General features: G+C 44.3%; 1 protein-coding gene and 1 pseudogene across 1 annotated transcript; both read right to left on the bottom strand.

The window, feature by feature from the left end:
- Positions 1–229: 229 nt before the first annotated feature.
- Positions 230–22,418, bottom strand: CD2 (CD2 molecule). The gene is made up of 5 exons (XM_050960971.1): positions 22,308–22,418; positions 17,639–17,941; positions 12,580–12,837; positions 5,655–5,777; positions 230–3,024 (listed from the first exon to the last, which is right to left on the bottom strand). Exons 1-5 carry the CDS (start codon positions 22,378–22,380, stop codon positions 2,816–2,818), a joined length of 966 nt encoding a protein of 321 aa, XP_050816928.1. The 5' UTR covers positions 22,381–22,418; the 3' UTR covers positions 230–2,815.
- Positions 9,093–10,588, bottom strand: LOC127055320 (BTB/POZ domain-containing protein KCTD12-like; annotated as a pseudogene).
- Positions 22,419–24,022: the final 1,604 nt, after the last annotated feature.

Raw genomic sequence — 24,022 nt, 5'->3', positions numbered from 1 at the left:
AGCATGCCCCCTCAGGACACAGACTGGGCCCACAGTGGGGAGCTGGGTTGGATACAGAGTACCCCCACGCTGTCTCTGCTGGCCATGGATACTCAAGGGGGCATAGAGTTGAGCATGACAGTGTCATTCTGTGCTGTGGCCACTGAGGCTCACACATCTTCTTTTGCCGCCTATTGATAAGTACGTGAAATCTAGATAGCCAAACACCAGGAGCAGCACAAGCTAAAGCTCCATCATCCACTTTCTAATCTTTATTTATGCAGTACTAGGCTGATATCTCATACACAAAATAGAGTACAAGCCATTTCAAAAAAGTAAACCTTAAACTAGTCAAACCATTAGCACATACTGCAGAAAGCTGGGCCTGGCGTGAGTAACATTTCCATCCAAGTGGACCAGCTTCTGAGGAAAAAGCAAAGTACAACAACTGGCCCCTTGGCGGGACATGCAGGGGCCTCCCTCCTAACATGTCTCTTCCCTGCACCTGGCATGTCATAAATGGGCACATTTGTGGCGAGAAATAAGGATACACCTTTTAACACTACACAAATACATTGGAGACTCAGAGCTTGAAAGAACTACCATACATTCATCTACCTTACATGGCATGAGTAGCAAGCTCCAGGCAACGTGCTATTGAGAATGGCTCTCACTTCTCCATCCCTGCCCCATGCTCAGTGTGCTGTCACTAACACCAGAGGGGCTGCTTTAACTAGCCAGACAATAGGGTGAATAAAATAGAAACATGGGGCCTCTGCTAACCCAGCTGATCTACCTGAGAATCAGAGAAGTCATGAGACTCGCCAAAGGTGAGAGGCACAAACAACTCGTGCCTCCTGATGCTGGGGGGCCACAATCTAAAGGAGGAGGACACATGACAGCCCATGTCTTCTCTGCCCAGCAACCCCCTGGCCCTGCACCCCCCCAGCCCTGCACCCAGCCTGCAGTTGCTGTGCTTTCCTTGCCCCACCAGAGTTAGCTGGGGGTGGAGGGGGTCTCTGTGACAGCTGCCGAAGAGAGAGCCAGGCTGGAGAGGTGACAGCGGCAGCAGCTCGCTCCCCGCCTGGGACTGGCTACCATGGACAGGGGCCGAGCAAACCGGAAATGTGCTGAGGGGGAGCAAAGGGACTCTGGCTTGCTTGGCCCATGTCCCTGTCTGCTGGGCCCAGATGGGAAATAGGCTACCCCCGCCACCTCCCCAGCTGGGCTCTCTCTCAGGCAGTGGTTGTGCTGCACAGAGCAGCAACCCGGAGAAGTCGGTGTGAGAAGTGGCTGGTCTCCGTCCCTTCCCTCCCCACCCAGTCCCAGCTGCCAGAGGCACAGCATGCCAGGGGGAAGGCCCATCAGGAGAAGGACAAAGCCCCTTTCCCTCCTCCCTGAAGTCCAAGCAAAAATCTATGGGGATGAGGGGCACTTGCCCCTGCATGCTCCCCGATGTGTTGCCTATGAATAAGCGAGAATGTCTTTCCCACTACACCAGGGGTTCTCTAACTTTTGTACTGGTGACCCTTTTCACATAGCAAGCCTCTGAGCACAACCCCTCCTTATAAATATATAAAAATGTGTTTTTAATGTAACATCCTTATAAATGCTGGAGGCAAAGCAGGGTTTGGGGTGGAGGCTGACAGCTCATGACTCCCCACGTAATAACCTCATGACCCTCTGAGGGGTCCAGACCCCCAGTTTGAGAACTCCTGCACTACATCCAGTGTTCCAGAGACTTGTGGTGCTGACTGCAGACCAGCCGAGCATGTCCTCCTTTGTCAAAGCAAGAGTTATTGGAACCGCTGGGTCCCCTGACCTGCGTCAATACAAGGCTATTTGCTTTCAGAATGCTGACTGAATTATGTGGTATCAGCCCTAAACCAAGTCCTTCACAGAAATAGAGTAAATGAGGCCTTCTAAATCCCTCCGTGTGGACAAGCTCTGGGAGAGGAGCAGAAGACAGCACTGCAGCATTTCCAGATTTTCCTGGAAGCAAGTAATATTGTAGAAAAAGCAAGAGGGTGAATTCCTCCTCTCTGGTACATGTGACTGGCTCCAGGTGGCACACCAACCATAGTACCTGCGCTGGCCACAAGTTCTGGGCCTCTTTTGAGACCACAAAGTGGCCATGGGATGAGAGAGCCAACAAGGTTCAGAGAAAATAGTTATTAATTAGACTACTTGGTTTTGGTTGGTAGTATGTATTACTGTGCTACAGGAATCTCACACACCAATGGATACTGACTCCTGTCATGTGACAGGTACATCTGCCTTGGGAACCCTGAACCAGGTCATGTCACTGTAGCCAAGAAATAAAGTTGCAGTTTCTTGCCAGCACTCCACTATGTCAGGACTTCATTACAATTAACACAGCTATTTTCTTCTCCATGTGATCAAATGACTGGCTGCAACAACTAGAGGGGTGTTTGGGTGGGAGTGCAGGCAAAGGGAGAAAGAGATAGATGTGATGAAAGTCATCTCAATAGAGTCTTAGAGCCTTCCCCAAAAAAATTTAAAATAAAATAAAATAAATTAGACCAGAATTTGGCAAGGAGAGGCACAACCAAATGAAACAAAAAGGAAGCAGATTTCAGGACTAAATGTCCCACATTAGCATGGAGTCACTTGAAGAAAATGGCCAAGGTAATGACCTGTGATGACTTCAAGTCTCCATCGTTGCGCCTTTTCATCAGCCATTCAATATAGACAGTGATTTTCCACAACAAAAGCGGCCAATGTGGGGGATTGTTGGCTATTTGCAAGGTTATTTTTGTGGCGAGTCCCACCAGAGCAAGTAATGGGACAGGTTCTGTTCCTCCAGGACAAATGCTTACAGTCTCTCTTTCATGTGGCTTGGAGACTTCTGCTGAGTGCGTGGCCTGGGCCGGGGAGGCCCTGCCTGGTATTGAGTTTGAGACTGTGGAGGGAGTCTCTGCTGCTGGCGTGGCTGCTTTGGGGGGCCGTGAACTGGAGGTTTAGGAAGCTCCCGATATTTTGATTCGTCGCTCGATTGTCGAATTTTCATCTGTGTCTCTTCATCTGCAATTACAAAACCACCAAGTAATTAGTTTATGACTCAGCATGAGTCATGTCACCAGTACAAACAAACAGAAGATAATCCATGCTGGTTACAGAAGGAGTCTGCAGGGCAGCCTGTGCCTCTTAGTTAAAGAAGCTGCTGAGATCTTTCCTGAGCCCCATTCCTCTAATGGGATCAAAGATTTTCACTGCGCCGGGGGTTAGTGTTAGCAGAGGTATCACACAGAAGCTAGTGCCTTTTAGTTATCTGATATTTTGGAAATAAAAAACAGAAGGGCAATAAGAAAAAAAATCAGTCAGAAAGGAATGTGGCATTGTTATTCATGGGGAACAGCTACGACCTAGGGAAGGAGGCTTGGACACTGACAAGCAGTCAAATACTTGCAATGTTTAAGTGGTATGGTGTTGGGGACCCTGTTTATTTCAATGAAATAATAAAACCTGGATTTGCCATCTACTCCCAGACTACCCCATGGCCCATCTGTTGGCTGGTAGGGGTCACGGTGCTCATGGAGTATTTCAGTCAGTTCCATCCCCTCTTATCTCAGTGTGCCTGCTCTGCTGGACAACTACTACAGCTTACCAGCAAGCAGGAAATATGCCAAGGAGACTGAACTCCTCTCCCATCTTTGGAGGTGATCCCTTGAAGACAGGGTTGAGACACATCAGTAGGGGGCAGTGTAAGAAAAGTTTGCCCTGCCACTGTCCGTGCTGTTCTGCAGGTAGATAGAGGACTCCACACACAAGGGCAATCAATCTTGACCTTTTAACCGTATTAAATGTACTTCACATAGATGAAGTAGACTAATGGTCTGTGGCCACTTTTTACCATTTCTGAAAGGCCAGTGACCATGTATGGTTTGATTTAAGGACCGAGTGACCCAGTGGCTCAGATACGGAACTGATCCTAAACTTCTATCGAACCATTCCAAAGGACCTGGTTACCTTGATGGTAACTAACACGGAGTCAAATGCACCTTAACAAACACTCAGTGAGGAAAGAGATAAGCCAGTTTTAACTTCGTGTCAATGGATCATGGGTAAATCTTTGATTCCAGTAGGGTTATCCCTGACCAGCTGGCAGGATGTTCAGCAGTCCCTGTCTACACTAACTGCTAGGGCACAAAGTTAATGAAACATGGTAACTAAAATGGACTCTTTGCTAGAAGCAGGTGCCAGGGGATGGATCACTTGATTGCCTATTCTGTTCATCCTCTCTGGGGCACCTGGCATTGGCTACCATCGGAAGACAGGATATTGGGCTTGATGAACCATTGGTCTCAACCAGTGTGGCTGTTCTTATGTTCATGACTGCTCAAGGTCATGTTCTAACATGTCTTAGTTTTCTAAGGTCTGGAGTTTGGGTTTGGTTCAGATGAGCAACCAAACATTCAGTTGCAGAACTATCCACACCTCTCAGATCTGCAGAGTTGGACTGGCTATATTCCAAGGAAATGCTATTGGGAGATTTATGGTCCTCCCTGTTGCTGGTCAAGCCAATCACGCCATGAAAACATCTCATGAGCATGTAGAACCTAGTTAAACCCTGTTCACCATAATGATGTGATTTGCCTGTAATGATGATTTCATTAATTATTTATAGCCAATATTTCTGTTGTATTCTTGAATTCAGTTTCTCTCATTACATACCTTTTCTTCTTTTTCTGTGACCACCAAAACTAAAACTCAGTCTAAATTTTCAAAAATGACCAGTGAATTTTACATACCTCTGTGTTAAAGTGCCCACGTTGAGACACTTTAACAGGGCCTGATTTTTAGAGGATGAACAAACAACAACAAAACTTCTCTCTTATGCTCTGTACTTTCTAAAATCTGGTCTCTTTACAGTGTCTCAGGCTCATAGCCAAAAAAATGGAGGCATCCCAAATCACTCTCTAGGCATGCCTACATTTCAAATGCAATTAGTGGTATTGATTGCCTTTACATATATATAAGTTAATGAGAAAGTGTGTTGGTGAGATTCTCAAGCTTATCTCTAAATTAAGGATATTCAAATAATGATGGATGCTTCTCTGAGACAAGCTTTTGGACAGTCTGTTCTCCCCTCACTGGTAAATAATAGTCCTTGAAAATAGTACTGTCTTGTTAAAAAACAACCATCAGAAACCAAGATTAAAACTACAAAAAGAACAGGAGTACTTGTGGCACCTTAGAGACTAACAAATTTATGTCAGCATGAGCTTTCATGAGCTACAGCTCACTTCTTCGGATGCATAGAATGGAACATACAGACAGGAGATATTTATACATACAGAGAACATGAAAAGGTGGAAGTTTGCATCCACCTTATCATGTTCTCTCTATGTATAAACATCTCCTGTCTGTGTGTTCCATTCTATGCATCCGAAGAAGTGAGCTGTAGCTCATGAAAGCTCATGCTGACATAAATTTGTTAGTCTCTAAGGTGCCACAAGTACTCCTGTTCTTTCTGTGGATACAGACTAACACGGCTGCTACTCTGAAACCAAGATTAAAACTGGCAATTGAAGTGTAGAATTGCACTGTAACAAAACTCAGTTCTTTCTCTCTCACTATCTCTGAGCAGTTTGTGGAAAGAACTATGAGATTTTAAGTGGTCATACAGCAACATGAAAGTTTCAAGTGCTTACCCTGTTCTTCTTCGTATCTTTCTGCTCTCTTCTTCTTGATACAGTAAATCAGTAGTGCCAAAAAGATGACAAAGACAACTGCACCTCCTGCAATGCTCCCAATGAGAACAATGTCCAGTGGCCCTAGCTCAGAGAGAAAAAGGAGGAGATGTCACAGGGAGAGAATAAAACTCCAAAGTCTGGAATTTGGTCCCAGTGATCTGGAGGATGTACACATGTGAAGCTTATGACATGGATAACGATGATGATATGAAAACCTAGTTATATAGCATCTTTTGTCCCAGCATCTCAAAGCATTTTCACAAACAATAAATTAAGACTCATAACACCCGTCTGAGATAATGTTCAGTATTATTATCCCCATTTTACAGAGGGGGGAATTGAGGCACAAACAAGGCTAAACCACTAATTTATGGTCACAGAAAACTTGGTGGGAAGGAGAATTTTTTCATGAAACAGAATTATGAAATGTGTGTATGATGTGCTTTGTTTGATGAAAGTTCTAGGGAAAGTTTGAGGCAGAATTCACAGGCGTGCCAAGGAGTTTTACTTAAGCACAATAGGTGTCAAACCTCAAAAGTCTTGTTCTATATTGACACACAAAGATCTGAGTGCCCTTCTGGCCTTTTAAGGACTTTCAAAATGCTTTGACTGGGCGAACGTAGGACTCAGAGTCTGACCAAAAAACAGACTTTTTCAGGAGCTGGAAATAGGGCCGGAAATACTGTGAGAACAGCTTGTCTTGTGGTATTTCAGAGCTTGCTCTGCTAGCTTTGGCTGGAACTCGAAACAAGTGCTACACAATAATTAACAATAGTGAAGAAACAAAAAAAACTAACCAGACTTTATGTAGCCTCAAAACAAAAGTTTGGTTTGATCTGAGGGTGAAGGTTTATGGGTTTGTTCCTTATTTTAGCCAAATAGACTTGCTTGTATCTCCACTTCTCCCCTCCAGCACCACATCTCTTTGGGAACACCCCTCTGCATCTGGAATGTCTATTTGATTGTATCATTCAAGAGCAGGCCCTTTCAGAAGAGGGGGCTGAGGGGGACTAAATTCAACACAAATGTAAAGTTGCTCATTGGGGATAAGTTGGCCCAAAAATGTGTGAAGTACAGTAACGTGCACTGATTTTTGTCTTCAATGGGTGTGCAAACTAGTGTCATTTACATACTGAGGATCAAAACTTGACTCAGTCCTTCCTTGGGCAGAACTCCCATTGAAGTCGGTTACAGCTGTATCTGCATAAGGACTTCAGAACTTGTGCCCAGTGGACAAAAGAAAAGTAGGTGGCAGGTAAGGCAACCAAGTGGAAGGTGTAAAACACAGTCCTCTTCTATCCCGTCAGTGTGTCACTTAGACTTGCTTTGCACAGCCCCTGAATACCAAACCAGTGCACATTACAAACCTTTACCACTTACAGCTTGTGGGCATTAGAGATTTTTGCACCTATACTGATGCACAAATCCCTAATGTGGAGTAGATTCTACATAGAGCTGGTCTGACGTTGTGTTTTCTCCTCACTGAAAATTATGACTTTTCAAAAAATCATAACTGGAAATATTTTGGCTGACAACTGAAATAGCTGAGTTCAGAAGTGGCACCTCGGAGCCCCATGGGAATTTTAGTTCAGGTGCTTCATGCTTCAATTCTCCTCTGTAGGCTGGGCTCCCGGGTTAAATTATATCCCCCAGAGATGCACCACAGTCTCCCTCCATGCCCAGGTTAGGGAAGGGGATCAGGCTGGAGAAGCACCCGCTGAGCAGTTCTACAGTTGGTCTAGTGCCTGTGGAAGAGGATTTCCTTACTGGCCCCAGCCTCTTTGCCCATATAGTCAAGATAGATACTTGGCATAGAATTTGCAGAAAGGGAGGTTCAAGGTCTGTAAACATACAAAAATGTGCGCACACATTCATGTTTGCACACAACTCTCCCAAATGTGTGCACATACGGGGCACTGGATCATATAAGAGATACCAGAAAGCCCCACTTCAACTTGCAAATCCAAAGTTTTGCTCACAAAATGGGGTGATTGGGTTATGCGAAAGTGTGCATGTGTGTGCAAAAAGGTGTATATACTTTGAGTTTTATGTCATGAAATGTGTCTTTAATTATCCCAGGGCTTCCACTTCTCCTCTTGTAAAATGGATGTAATAATATTTACTTACTTCAGGCTGGCATGCTGCAAGGCTTAATTTCTTAGTGTCTGTGAAGTGCTTTGTGATCTTCCAAAAAAAAAACTTATACAATTATCATCATCATTATCAGTATTATTTGGGTTGCAAAGTAGCACCTGTAAGTAACCTAGTTAAAACAAGAGATTCAAGTAATAATAATACTGAACTCTTATATATTGCTTTTCATCCATAGATCTCAGTAGGTCAGTATCATTATCCCCATTTTACTGATGGGAAAATGGAGTGACAGGGAGGTGAAGTGACTTGCCCAAGGTCCCCTAGCAGGCTAGTGGCAGAGCTAGGAATAGATCACAAGTCTACAGAGTCCTTGTCCAGTGCTCTGTCAACTAGGCCACACTTTCTCCCATAGTTGGGAAGAAGGATTAGTTGAACCTGAAGAATTTTTAATGTGAGGGGGACAGCTGACCCCTCCCCCCACCCACATCACCCATGGTTCTAACCTGCATAGGAAGAAACCTGTGATGTGTTTTTTTAACTTTCTTGTGATATGACAACATCTGTGCTACATATTTCTTCAAGAGCTCTATGATAAATGCTTTTCTTAGCTGTTGATGCTATAGAAAAAAACACACAGATGGAGTACTCCAAACTACCCAGCCTCTAAATATCTGACAGATGAAGTTCAGCAGCCAAGTCACAATGAAGAACCCGGAGGGCCAGATCCTCAGCTGATGTAAATCAGCATTGCTCCACTGAAGTCAATGAAAACTACGTAATGACACTGATCTCCTTTGTAAAGTGCTATGAGATCTATGGATTAAAAGACCTACACAAGTGCTAGGCAGGGCCATCCCTACCCATATGCAAAGTATGCAACTGCATAGGGCACAAGGAAACTTGGGGCACCAAATTTCCTGGTGCCCTATGCTACTGTGTGCTGCTCCAGCCTGTGCCCCGCCTCTTCCCCATGGTCCTGGCCCCTGCCCTGCCCCAGCCCCACCTCTTCCCTGCCCCAGCCTTGCCCCGCCCCCACTCTACCCCTTCCCCAAAGCAGCCACCCTGCTCTGCCTTGGCCCAGCCTCTTCCCATCCCTCAGGAGTGCAGCAGGGCTGGGGCTGCGCTCACCAGCAGCAGGAAGTGCAGGGACCTGACCCCAGCCATGCCACTGGTGAGTGCTGGAGGGTGGTTCCCCCTGCCCCCCCAAACCAGCCCACCCATGGAGGCCTGGGGCCAGCCCCCACCCCACAGAGGCCTGGTGCCCCACACCCCCCTCTCTCCACGGTGGGGGGGGGGCTGTGTAGGGCCCCAGAATAGCTAAGGACGGCCCTGGTGCTAGGCATTAATTATTATTGTCAGTTTACACCCAGTGAGGACTGGCCCTGAGTGATGAGAGAATGAACTTCATGCAATAGGCTCCAAGTATTTAATATACACAAATGAATGTGACAGCAAGAAACAGCAACTCTACACTGCCTTGGCTGACTGGCTCCATCTTTGGATCACCCACCCCATGCTTGCTTGTCAATTTAACAGGCTTATCCCTGGCTACCTTTGAGAACTGCTTCTTGAGTCTTATATCTGCACTCCTACTCCTCTCACCGTTTCAGGCTGCCACCACGCTGTCTAAAGTGGTGGTACAGCTAGGAGTGAAATTGGATGTGCCCCAACTTATGGTGGATGGTCTATGACCTGTCCCTGGAGCAAGTCTGGGGGGTTGGAGACAGAACTTCCCTATTACTGCATAAGGGGGCAGGACAGTTCTTTGTGTATGTCACTGGAGGTACGGGGATGGGGCTGAGGCAGTGCCCCCACCCTCAGATGGCTCCACCTCCAGATCACTGAGCAAGGGTAGGGGCTGGTCAGTGCAGAGGGAGCCATTATGGTGCAGGGTGCATCTCCTGGAAGTTGTCCCTGGCTCTGTGCCAGAGGACATGCCATCTCAAGCAGCTGGAAGTACTTGGCCTCCCACTGCAGGTGGCTACATTCAGGAAAGTGCTGGGGCAACCTCAGGTCCTGCATATAGCCAAGATGTAGCGGAAGAGGAAACCACTGCAGCTGTGGAAGAAGCAGCCTTGGCTGTCCTAGGGCACCTGGCCCAGCTGCTGCTTGGAGAACATGTGCTAGAGCAGTGAGTCTTGCACCAACACCACACTTACATGCCACGTCTCACAAACGCCTCCCTGCTACCGTTCAGCTCCCGCTCTCCAGGAAAATGAATGAGCCTGGACCCGCTGTGGCAGCACCCCTGCCCCAGTTCCTGCTGACAGCGACACTCCACGCCGGTTCAGTAACTGCCTAGCGCTGTCCATCGGGGCCATCCCAGAGAGTGAGCCCACTGCACCTGGCGAGAATACACCTCCTGCCCTTTCTCCCAAAGGAGCCTGGGAGCAGGCCTCCTCTTCTGCAGGTGGTGGGAAGAGCCACCTCTTCCCACTTTCACAAGTCTCTTGCTGCTTCCATTGCTCCAGGCGCTGGCAGAGCTGCCACCTCTCAGGCTCAGATTGGGCTGGGCCTCGTGCTAAGTGGGTGGGCCATGACCCTGCCACTGGTCTGAAGGAGGCAGACAATCACCCTTTCACTGCAGTGAGCCCCACACTGTAGGATCCTTTCCTCACCCCATTTGAAAGCTGACTGGTTTTAATTTATTTGCAGGTTTTCAGTGGCACTTCTCACTGCAGTGTCCGGGCTAAAGGGGGGTGTGACCCTGAAAAGTTTGGGGACCGGTGATCTAGATTATAAACTCACTGAGGTATGGGAAATGGGCCAAACTCTCTACTTAAGTAACTTCACTGAAGCCAAAGGAATTAATTCTGTAGAGAATTTGACTCTATATCTTCAGCCATATACCATGCGGCACATAATGCAGAGTCACTGGTCAATGGATAGTCAATAGTGATGATTTAACCTTTGGGATCTCTGATTTAGAGTATATGATTCTTTTGTAATAGCTGTAAATGCCCAGTTCTGCTGCTGTGACTCTGGCAAAACTAGAAGGGTAAAGCCTGCAGCACTGTTCCCATTGTAATGAGTATGATAATCAGGTTCTAGAAACCTACAGTTTTACTTATGTTGCTGTTAAACTGCTTGGTGGCTGAAGGTGCCAGATGCCCAGATTAACAGGACAAAGAGAACATGTGTGAGAGTTAATTGCATAAATGGAGATTCATAGACTATAAAGCCAGCAGGCCCATGCTGAGCGTCTAGTCTGACTTCCTGAACAACACGGGCCACAGGACTTCACGCAGGTGGGAAGCCATCAAAGCAGTTCAGATATTACTTTTAAAAAAGACTAAAAATTACACATAGGTAATAAAATTTAGTTTTTAACCATTTTTCTATTGACGCTTTAGATTATTAAAAGTGAAAGGATTTTGGAGATCTGATTAATTTTTCATTTGTTGACTTCTTGCATTTTACCCAAGTTGGACAATTAAAGAAAAGACTGGTCAGTTTCAGGTGTGTTTCACTGAATGCACAATAGCCTAATGCTGCTGGGCTTGCCTCCCCAACACTGCAGGATACAGCTTCAATTCAAACAAATAAATTTTCCAGAGACTTTTTCCCCCCTAAAGTTTCATAACAACATTTCTAGGAATAGCAAGTTTTGTAAAAACCTTTTCCCTTTAAGAAAATCTACACCTGAGGCCTAGTGTACTTGATTGCTCATTTAAGCCAGTCAACTTCTAAAATATGGTTAATTTCCCAAAAGCTCACTGCAAAGGAAGCCCATGCTTTATATGCACATGTTAAATAGCACAATCAGCACATCCTGTTTTTCTATCAAAAGAATCCATCCACCACTATGGCCCCACTGACTTCGTAGATATAAGGATGAAAGAGATCAAGACTTCCTTGCATCTAATTCTCCTGTCACTTGGGGCTTGTCTACACTCAAAACACTGCAGCAGCACAGCTCCAGCACCACCAGCACTACCTATGCTGAAGGGAAATGTTCTCCCATTGGCATGGGTAGCTGGGTCGATGGAAGAATTCTTCCATCAACCTAGCGCTGTCTACAGTGTGGGGGTTAAACCCTCTGAGTGATGTAGCTGGGGCAACCTAACTTGTTAAAAAACGAGATTGACCTAAATATGTTGCTTGGGGTCATGAAAAGTTTTGTGCCTTGAGGACCGTAGTTAACTCGACCTAACCCCCAGTGTAGAGCATGTAAGTCGATGGAAGAATTCTTCTGTCAACTTCATTACTGCCTTTCTGAGAGGTGGATTAAATATAGTGATGGGAAAAAACCCTTCTGTCACTGTAGGAAACATCTACACCATTACACTACAGTGGCACCGCTGCAGCACTACAGCTATGGCACTGTACCACCTGTAATGTAGGCACAGCCTTACACTGGTGTAAATCAAGAGCAATTCTCTTGACCTCAATGAAGTCATGAAGGTGTACAGTGTAAATCTGGATTAAGAGAGGGGAGAATCAGGCCAATTCGTTGGAATTGTAGGGTGTTAACGGACATCCTGACCAATTTTCAACTTGGGTAATTTTATTCTACCCAACTAAAATGACCCCTGAAGTTCTAATGGTCTGTGCAGTGCAATTGATACTATTGGTGCTGTAGAAATAATAAAGAAGAATAGCTGGGGGGGGTGGGGGTGTTTTTTGCTTCCTGCTGTGTAGCACTGCATAAAACCTACTGCATGTCAATTCCCTTAGTTATTTTATTGGGCTGACACTGTTTTAGAATCAGCACCCTGGCGACAGCTGTATGTTTGTAACTCTTTGTGGGCTGTGATTTGGAGACCTTTTCACAATATAGACTTTGTACCTGAACATTTGATTTCCTGATCAGTAGTTTTTTGGCTAACGTCATTTTTAACTTCGCATAGGAACTTTGCAGTAAGGATTTTGGTCTTGGGTCGATATTCAATCTTCCATGTGCCATTTGCATCTATTGGCCCGACAGAGAGCAGCCGGTTATTTTGAAGCAAGCGAAAAGCAAATTTATTCTTCTGTTTCACCTCACATATCACATTTATGAGTTTTTGTGAACATGTCCATTTGATTTCTGGTTTAGAGACCATTTCTGAAAGAGAATAGAAGAGGCAATCAGTCTGTGAAGATTTCTAATTTTAAAAAGTTCATTGTTAGGACAGGCAAGATCCACAGAATAATACAAAGGAACCTGGAAGGATTTTAGAGGCATGGGCAGAACATAACAAAATGATCCTGTGAAAGGATGTGGGGCAAATTAATCTGAAACACAGATATTCAGTTCCCTCCCTACAGATCTGTAGAGTGTTTTCTTGAGATAATGTTTCGTGGTTTATTTAGAGAGATAGAATCCCAGTCCCTTTGTCCTATTCTGTTTTGAAACACAATGGGCCAGATGACTCTAGCTCTGAGCTCAGGCTGTTTACACTGCGCACCATACAATGGTGGCCGCTGCAGTCATGCTGTTGCAAGGTGCACTGTGTAGCCGCTCTTTATAGGTGGGAGAGAGCTCTCCTGGCGAGAGAATAAAACCACCCGCAATGAGGGGTGGTAGCTTCAGCGCTGGGAGAGCAGCTCCAGCGGATGAAGCGCTGTCCACACCAGTGCTTTTTGTTGTTAAAAAGTTTGCCATTCGGGGGCGGGGGCAGCACAGGGGTTCATACCTTTGAGCCACAAAAGTTTTAACGACATTAATGACGTGCCAGTATAGACAGAGCCTCCGTAGACCGTGGCTCAGGAACCACAAATGGCTCTTTAATGTGTCTCCTGAGGCTCTTTGCAGCACAGGATATTAAAACACTGTGTGGTTTAATTATTAACCAATCACAATGTTTTTACTGTGTTATTAACCAATTAAGTTTTTGCTGTGAGGATAATACAGTACACACACACACACACACACACACAGTGTATTTCCCATCATACTGTTTGAATATGAACACTCCTATAGTAAAGAAACAAGGAATTCACACTACTGTAATGGTATGGTACGGTACAGTATGGTCATGGTGATTGCTAATTTGACTCCTGAACCACTGAGGTCTGAGTCTCATAGTTCTAGTTCGTGGAGAATCCCCTCAGGCATGGCCGAAGGGAGGAGCAAACTACCAGTTTCCCGCAGCAAAATTTTTGCTGCATCATCCCATCTGGTAGGAGGAGTTAGGGGATCCTGCAGACTGGGAGACTGCAAACCCTCCCAATACATCAGCTCTCACGAGTCTATAGATACAGGAACTCTATTCCATCCATATAGAGCCTGGAGTCAACTTGCAGGCTTCACTGACCACCTCCCTCTGTTGTTTCCAGAGCAGAGTTGGCACTAGCTGAGGTGGCTGCTCATTAGCAACCAGGGAGCGGACCCAGAGCTGTATCTCTATTACCCTGCTCAAAGATGTAACGCCTCCCACCTAGATCTGTGCGTGGAAAACTGAGCTCAGAGCAGGGGGAAGAGCCAAGGAGAGCAAAACATCAACTGCTGCTCTATCTCCACCCACCAATACCTCATATACTACGCAGGCTCTCAGACAGCAAGGTGGCTGGTTGGCACATAGGGAGACCACAGTATTTCCTCTCTTCCATACAGGAGGCCATCAGTCCAGTGTAAGCAAACACACATTGCAGTTACTATGGGAGAGAAGCTAGGCTATGCAGGGAGGAGTTGGCACAGGAGGGATGGGACGGAAGGGGAGGACTTACACGAAGGCTTTACGTCATAGAGCAAAGAGACAATAGTCTCCTTCTATGCAGCTCTGGCATGATGGCATCTGCAACTTTTCATTCAGTGTTGGACACCGGAAAGACTGGAAAAACTAGGTCAGTAAAAATAAAATAAAATAATAATATACCATCATAGGTATGGCAGACAGGGATGTATTAAGTGTATAGCCCAGGTCTTTGTCACGTTGCTTAACGCACTGCTGGAACGCGTTCAGATAAGACAGTGATGACTGCAGTATAAGAACATAGATTAGACTGGAAATCGTCTTAGCACTATGGAGGCAATGAAGCTATGAATAAGCTGGTTTCAGTTTCCTATTATGCACAGTGAATTGGTAATGGAGCTCCCCTTGTGGAATCTCTATTACTGGCAATGGTACATGAGCCAGAAAGAGCCCACCTTGACTCTGAGTCCAGGTTGACGTTGCAGGCACATCAGTTGCAGTGGCAGGGGGAGGGAGAGAAGCAACTTTTTACTTTTACACTGAGCAAATTCAATCAGTCATTGCAAAAAGCCTGGAAACCCTCAATGCTAGTTTACACTCAGTCATTTCTCAGAGTACTGCACTTCAACTATAACACTAACTACTGAGCAAGCGCTATAATCCATCCATTGAATATAGTGTATGTGCAAAGTATGACCCTGGTCCTGCTAACACTTAAGCAATTGCTCAGGGCTGGATAAACACTATTAATAGATTTTAGGGCCAAAAGGGACCATAGTGATCATCTAGTCTGACCTCCTGTATAACACAGGCCATAGAATTTCACCCAGTAATTTCTGCATCATGCTGATAAATTCTGTTTGAGCAGGCACTTATTTCAGAAAGACATCCAGCCTTGAAACATTCCAGACACTACGGACAGATGCCTAGGGTCCAGATTTCTAGATTCACATGATGATGCCAGAAACTAAGCTTTTACTTTAAAAAATAATTATGCTATCTGACTCTAATAGCCATCATATCACTGCACCTCACATCACTAATGGATTTTATTCTCCCAGCACTCCTAAGAGGTACATCCCCATTTCACAGTTGGGAAACTGAGGCACAGAGTAGATTAAGTCACTTGATCAAAGTCACACAGGAAGCCAGTGGCTGCGCTAGAAATTCTACCCCAATCCAATGCCTAACCTGTAAACTTTGAAAAATGTGACTCAAGTATAACAGGTTTCAGAGTGGTAGCTGTGTTAGTCTGTATCAGCAAAAACAATGAGGAGTCCTTGTGGCACCTTAGAGACTAACAAATTGATTTGGGCATAAGCTTTTGTGGGCTAGAACCCACTTCATCAGTATAACAGATATAATGATGCCTCTCTGAGTCAGCAGGCAGCCTGTAACAACAGCTCAGAGAAGTGTTGATTTGAGAGTGGTCACCCCTTCGGGGCTTTGCTAGGGCAGTCGCAGCAGGTGTCCACACAATTTGAAAGGGTGGACCTCCCCACCAGCCCAGCAGATGGCTCTTGGGTAGCCAGTTGTCTCTCTGTGGAGAGGCAAAGTCGGGAAAGTGTACACAGGGGGCCACACTTGTGGGAGGGCCTAGGGTGCCAGACTTCCTTAATTAGCTTTTGACTTTAGCCACAGAACACTTTGGGGCTACTCCAAAGAGCAACATGGTGCATGTGCTTAAGTGCTTACAGGATCGTTGCCTCTTTTTGCAATCTTAACACGTATTCATACACAAGAACGTCTAGCAGGAGAGTTTGTCATTCATGCTGTCAAAGATGTCTGAGTTGACACTGGTCACCTCCATCTAAATAGCAATTATCCTGATCAAGAAAAACTTTTAAAACATTAAAGATATCTGAATTTTTTTCCTTCAGCTTATAAATCAAGTTAGTAGAAAATCAGGAATGAGTGTCATAGTAATTTTTTAAAATTCTGCTCATGTTTCTTTTCTTTAAAATTTTTAAATGCGTTATCAAAATCTTAACATTCAGAAAATTCCAATCAGCTGTAATAATTGGTCAATAAACAAGAAAAAAATTCCAAAGCAGCTCCCCCTTTTTTTAAAAATTCAAAATTTTGTCAGTTTTTCTAAATACAAAAAAATTTCAAACCAGCGCTGCTTATAAGGGATGGAACAGGTGAACAGTAAACAGTAGACCCAGTTAATTACAAATAAATAGGGGGCCAATTACTGAATCATTTACTAATTGTCAGGCTTCAAATGCAGCAGTGCGTTCATACAGGATGTAAACACGCAAGCAAGCTGGTAAGCTCAAAAGCAAGTCATGAGAATAAAGTACTGTAGAAGGAAAATCTTCATGTTACAGAAACTTGTGCAAGATATCAGGCTTTTTTCAACAGCCTCCTGTTTTAGGAGTCTGCCTAAGTGTTCCGAATGTACAGAGCACAGTTCTGCTCCACATCTCACTGGTTAAACAACCTAGAGATATCAGTCCCTTGAACGGCTGCTTAAGAAAGTTTTCCCTATCTGTTGTGAAATCAGGGCTTGAACCAGGGAGCAGCACGTGTACCAGCACTCTCATGAGCTGTCTTTCTGGGCTCTAAAATGTGAGTCTTATGGAGGAGAACACAAGCTCAAGGAGCTTAGCAGAGCCCAGGGGTATATTTGAACCCCAGTTAGGGGAGCCGAGCCCAGCAGAGCATGCAAACAGTTCAAACATCTCTACAATACGTCGTGAGTAGCATCTCATTTTGATGCCTCAAGTGGGTTATTAATTTGTGGAAGGAGCTTCGAAGGGTCCTACCACCATTTTTTCCCCCCAAGTTAGACCACAGCCTCTGATCTCTCCCAAATGTAGATATAAACACCAGGGTTTCCAGATATTTTGAGTGGCAAAAGAAAGGCACAGTGTGACCTGAGATAAGGTCTTCCATTGTTCGATACCAGTGCAGGTCTGTTTGCCTGGAAGAGTTCCTGGCTAATGTGAGAAAGAAGAAATCAGACAGCAGAGCAACTGAGCAGCAGAAACAGAGGGAAAGAAGGGAACAAGGAGACTCATTTGGCAAGAGAGGAAAAGGAGGAACCCACCCAGGAACAGAGAAAGGGAATAAATGCGGCAGAGTTAACCCTTCAGTGAAAAGGAGCCCACGTGACAAAGTTAGAGACCACAAGAAAACAGGATGGAGACCCATTCAGCAGAAGAAAAGAATGGGAACAAGGAGGCTCACCCAGCTATGATGGAAGGGACATGGAAGGTGACTCACCCTGAACACTCAGAATTAAGTTCTTCTCCACTTGCAGATTTCCCATGCCATCGTACACAGTGACTTTGTAATTTCCACTGTCCTCTTCCACCAGGTGGTCTATTTTCAGGGTTCCATTGGGGAACATCTCATACTTGTTCTTATCCTTGTAATATTTCACACCAGAACTGTTGCCTTTCGTGAGACGGAATGAATTTTTGAGCCATATTACTTCCTGTTGCTGTTCCACTTTGAAGTTATGAATGTTCAAAAAAACAGAACCACCCCGCATGCCATACTCGTTACGTGCTTCGTTTGCAGACCCTTCAAACAGGGGAAGAACAATACAGCCTGATTAGTGTCTGTCCAAAGCATCTATGGATGAGAGTTAACAGTAGACACTGCAGCATTAAATAACTTGGTCACAAAGTTAAACGCCCCACTTTTCCCTTGTTTCCCAAACCACTCCTCATTAATAAGGGTGGGCATTTATGTAGCTGCTTGCATCTCAGGCCCTCAGAGCAGCTCCTGAACATTAGTTAGTTAAGCTTCCCAAACAGCCCAATTTAATTCTGAACACAGAAGTTCTGGGCCAAATTTTCAGAAGTGCCCTTAGGGGTATCTTGGTTTCAGAGGTGGTCATTTTAAGACCCCTCGGGCTGGTTTTCAAAGGCACCGAGCACCTGCAGCTCCAAGTCATTAAGGCTTGTGAGTGCGCATTTCCTCTGCAAATCAGGCTGTGTCGTATGTGCCTCAGGATGAGCACCCACAACTGAGGCAGCCAAAATTACTCAAAACACTTCTGACAATTCAGACCTGTGGCCAAAATTTTCCAGTGACCAGTGATCCTGAGTGTCTCAATTTAAACTTGAGACAGGTTAAAGACCAGCTGTTCAGCTATTTCTGAAAACTCAGACTCCTTTAATGTGTCTTGAGTTGAACACTGAAAATCATTAGTCACTTTTCAAAATCTTGGCCTAAGCAACTTGCCTGAGGTCACACAGTGAGTGAGTGAGTGACAGAGGTGGGAGTGAGACCCAGAGGTCCTCCCTCCTGCATGGCTGTGACCAGAAGGATGCACTCCCTCCCTCCAAGAGCTCTCTTTCATGGGTACTATCCCCTGATAAACACAGGCCCAAAGGCAGGCTTTTCCCCTCTTTTCAGGTCACCTTTGACTTTGGTTCCCTTTGCAAAACAGATAATATCCAGTTCACAGCGGTGCTACTGCAAGTGGTTGTTCAGTGCTTGAAGATGTTAGCGGTCACATAAGGGCTACATATTGGTATTATTAATAAGAATAAGGCTAGACAGCCTTTACCTATGTTGTTAAATATCAAGAACCATTTATCTTCCCATGGTATGTTCTGTCACAAAATCTCATGTCCATTTATCTCAAACTGAATCTAAATCTAAAAATCACAGCCTCTGAATACTGAATAGTAATAGCAGATTGGGTTTTAGGCCACGTCCAGACTAGGAATTAAAATCGATTTTAGATACGCAACTTCAGCTACGAGAATAACGTAGCTGAAGTCGAATTTCTAAAATCGAGGTACTCACCAGTCTGGACGGCGCGGCATCGATGTCCGCGGCTCTCCGCGTCGATTCCGGAACTCCGTTCGGATTGATGGAGTTCCGGAATCGATGTAAGCGCGCTCGGGGATCGATACACCGCGTCCAGACTAGACGCGATATATCGATCCCCGAGCAATCGATTTTAACCCGCCGATGCCGCGGGTTAGTCTGGACGAGGGCTTAGAGCTGAAGGTGACTTCAAAAGAGAAGCTGACTCCACACAAACATTTGTGTAGATTCTTAGTCTATACCGCATAAGCAAGTTGATAAATAATATTGAAACAGACAGGTTAAATACATGCTTGTAAGTTTCAAATACAATAAATTAATTAACAGCAAAAAACTTTCAATCTTCCATTTGCTAAATTAATTCCCCTCTAATCTATGGGATAAAGCTATACTGGTAGGCATGGTGAGCTACGCTGAATTAATTTTACACAGTGTAAGTTCTTTTCCCCATAGATTTATAAACCTAGTTTCTCTCCATTATTATAATCCTTTATTATAAAGTTTTCATTAGATCTAGAGTATGATAAAATATATCACACCGAGGAAAACTGAAAACTAATTGCTGCTTTGTGAAATAGTAATATTGGAGTCAAATAAAAAAAATTAGACTATCATGCTTGTTCAGCAAAATAATTATTTGAGACATCTGAGAGAGATGGTCCATTAGAGCCTGTGAGAGGATGAAGAGTTTCATGCACTGCATCCGCCAGCCCAAAGGGAAGCTGTTATTGAGTTATCAAGTTTCTTAAAAAGCATTCAGCATTTCTAATGGAACATTCTGAAATCTCTCACTCTTAGAAGTGTAACTATTTTAATAATATTCATTCTCCCAATAAGTGTTAACAGGAGCACCAAAGCCCTTTGTAAAACCTGCAGCATTTTTGACAAAGGAAAAAAAATATGTAATTCAGATACTTGCTACTCCTCAGAATTACTCCCAGATATTTAGAGTTATTACTACTCATTATTATTTGTAGTGCATATTCTATCATTTATATTTTGCATGTGTAGATGAAGAAAAAGTTGATCAAAATCCTGAGGAAGGAAAGCTCAATAGTATTCCAATTGACAGACAGTCCTGATAGGTCTTTAAAAGTTTGCTTGGTCTCCCGAATCATTGGAACAGAAGTCGGAGCATCCCAAACAAACAACATTAAGTCCTCTGTATAGACAATGAAACAATATTTGTTGATAGTGCCAACTGAAATACTCTGCAAACGACAGAGCAATCAGAATTTAGCGACAGACTGGTCAATTGCAGTCACAAAGAGGATGGGATGATTCATGTGCAGTGATCTAAAAGGAGCTGCACTGATAATACTTTACCCATCTGAGAAAAGAAGGATTCACTTTTAAAGTTTCAAACATATTAAACAAATAGAGCCATTCAAGGAAATCAAGAGTCTGTTTTAAGTCCATAGCAAGAATATATTCCTTATTTATCTAGTCCTTGTACATAGGAAACATTAAACAAACAACCATCATAAAGCATCGACTGTTGGATTTATTCCGGTCATTCATGAATGGTTCTTGTGTAAGAAATCCACTACTACTTGTTCTAATCTATGAGCCAAAATTGCAACTAAATTTTTAGATTAAAAAGTTTTAAAAAAAGAATTGCTATAACTTGAAACAACACATTAGGTACATACATATTGGTAACTTACAACCTAGACCGACTCCACCCTATCGTATGATCATTTGTATTTATCACCCTTTTTCTGTTAATATTCCTTTGCAAAAAATACTTGGCACTGTCAACAGTTCTGTTTCCCTTTAATAAAATGTTCGTTACTAGAAAAGAGCAATGGGTCCACACAGTGAAGTCGCTCTTGAATAGGGTTACGAAAAAAATGCAACAGCTTCATTGAGGGCAGTAGGAAAAACTCCATGCTGACACTTACCTATATTAATATGTGTCAGATAAAGGATTGTTAGACTGAAGCTAAAACCATTTACAAAGTATTATTATACATATTATAATAGCAAGCTCAGGTCGTGGGTTCCCCCAGACTGAAGGCTATTGTTATTTTATTTAGCTAAGAGATCTTATAGCACTTTGCAAAGTAAGGTAGATATCATTATCTTCATTTTACCAATGGGAAAAGTGAGGCCATGTGCTTAACAGTGAAGGCTCGATCCTACAAAGACATGAGCACTCTGCCTCCAACAGCAAAGCATTTGAGTACAGGCTTCAATCCAAGCATGTGAATAGTTCTTTTGAAGTCAGTGGGACTACTCGTATGCTGAAAGTGAAGCATATATTTAAGAGCTTTGCCTGGACTGGGGACAGAATGCTGACAACTTTGCAGGATCAAGCCCTAATAGTTTTAGGGTGAAATCCTGGCTCTATTAAAGTCAATGGCCAAGGATCGGGGCCAGGATTTTACCCTAAAGGTCCCATTGCCAGTTCCCCAAGTATCTGATCTTTGCAGCTTCATAAGGGCTAGCTACCATTCAGAGGGTTGTGTAATACTTTCTAAATGATTTATTTGCACTGCACTTGCTCTGGCAATAGCGATAATTCTTCTAGAGACAAGGAGCCAAATTCATCTTGGATTTTAAGTAGAGTTAAACCAGGGAAGAATGTGGCCCATGATATTTAGGTAAGATCCAAGGATTTTTATCAGATCATCCATCTTGCCCCAAGCTTCGCTATTTAGCTTTGAGTAGATGCTATGTGGCAGAGATGGGATCAGTCACGTTTAATTTTGCTTACACATTTCTATATTAAAAGCACTATCAAAGGAATAATCTAAAACATACTGGTAATAACTTGCTCCTCAACTATAACTGAGTCAGGGGAGAGGCTTAAAATGTGCCATGTGGACAAGACCACCTCAAATTCTCATAACTGGGTGAAACCCTGGGACAGCGCAGTTATAGGTTCCATCCACCTTGAAAATTATAGCCGTATTGGAACTGGATCCCAGAGTCCATTATAATTGTGGCGTAGATGGGCCTAATTCAGCACCCTGTTAAGATATCCATCACCCTTGTCTGGGTACAAGAACTGGGTGTTCATAATCTACCACCGTTTTAAATGCTTTAAGTGCAATTTTAAGGAAAGCCAGCCTGAAAGAGCAAAAAGCTGGTGCAAACTCACCTTTTACACAGGAGAATAAAACCACCAGGCACTTGGCTAGAAAAATCCCCCTGAAGTTCATTTTCAAATTCATATCTCCAAACTGTCCCTGCGCGAAGAAAGCTCCTGGCCAGTGAGATGAAGTTCTACTTATGATCAGCAGCCTTTTGGTGTGTCAGCACAGCCCTGGCACCTCTTGTCTCCTCCTCCTCTTGCTCACCGTAACATTTGCATTTCGGTCACACACACGAGCAGAGTGGAACTGGTTCTCGGGCCATTGTTTTAACCAGGGTCGAGGAACAACTTGAAGGGATTTAGGAAAGTGCAAGCCTCAGATATCAGAATTTCCCCCCAATTTTGTCCCAACTTGAGAACAGAACCTGAACCACATGTTTCTTTGATGTTCAGCTAAGGACCTTGACCTCTACATCCATGTCCCAGATGATGTGTAGAAGTCTTACTATTCTCCTGCTGCCGCATTTAACCTGCCTTGGGAGGTCTTCTTAAGTGAGAAAGAAAGAAGACCCAGCAACCAGCTATCACCTTCCAGGATCTTCAGGGGCTGGCTGGCAGGCGTAAGAAGTAGCTGAGGTCTGCTGAGAGGAGGTGTGTTGTGTAGATAGCATAAACACCTCCTTTGAAAAGCTTTTGATTAGCTTCACACAAACATTTGTGCTTTAAGGGGCTTTTGAACTGAAACTGAACTCCAGGCTTAGTGAGGTTCACCCGTAATTAGCAATACTGTGCGAACACACAGATGTTTCAAAACCCTCTTGAGCATTTAGGAAGGAGTCTGCTGTGAAAGACACAAGGAGCCCTATGGAGCATGGGAAGAGTGCAGTGCCTCATCCTCCGCCAGGATTTGGTCTCGGGGGCTGCCATGTTGAAAAGAGGATGTCTGGGGCCAACAAGGGATAAGATGTTAAGAAAGCTCCTGTTCCCTGTTACAGCATTAAACAGTTAAGTGTGGTGGGGGGTTTAGTGTCAAGTTGTTATTGGCTTATTCCCTTTGCAACAGCCACCATTACAAATTTTTGTAAGAGGCACAGAAATAGAAGGAAAAACCCATTAAAGCATTTCAAATGTAAAGTATGAGGGCAGGTCTACACTTGAAACATTGCTTCGGCGCAGCTGCACTGATGCGACTGTGCTACTTGAGTGAATACGCTCTACACCGATGGAGGAGAGCTCGCCCCTCGGCGTAGTTAATCCACCTCCGCAAGAGGCGGTAGCTATGTTGAGGGGGAGAAACCCTGCTGCTGACACAGCTCTGTCTGCGCCAGCACTTACGTCAGCAAAACTTCCTTGCTCAGGAGTGGGGACTTTTCATAACCCTAAGCGATGTATTTATACCAAAGTAATGCCGTAGGGTAGACCTGGCTTTATGGGAGGCATTTGTTTTAACACATGCATCCGAAGAAGTGGGTATTCACTCACGAAAGCTCATGTTCCAATACATCTGTTAGTCTAAAAGGTGCCACAGGACTCTTTGCTGCTTTTACAGATCCAGACTAACATGGCTACCCCTCTGATACTTGTTTTAACAGTATCCCTTATTCCCTTTCCTGTTAGCTGTACCTAGTTTTTAGGAGGAAAACCCCTGTCTGACAGTCTTTTAGATGGTGTTAACGATGGTAACAGTGTCCTTTTGGGGAAAGGGGGAAAAGTTAGTTGAAATGGGCTAGAGCTGCTGTTGTTGATGGAATCTGATCCTGCTTCCTTCAGGACAAAACCAG

Source organism: Gopherus flavomarginatus, chromosome 1 (genome assembly GCF_025201925.1).
Source record: "Gopherus flavomarginatus isolate rGopFla2 chromosome 1, rGopFla2.mat.asm, whole genome shotgun sequence".
Taxonomy (NCBI): Eukaryota; Metazoa; Chordata; order Testudines; family Testudinidae; genus Gopherus; species Gopherus flavomarginatus.
This window is presented reverse-complemented; position numbering and strand designations above follow the sequence as displayed.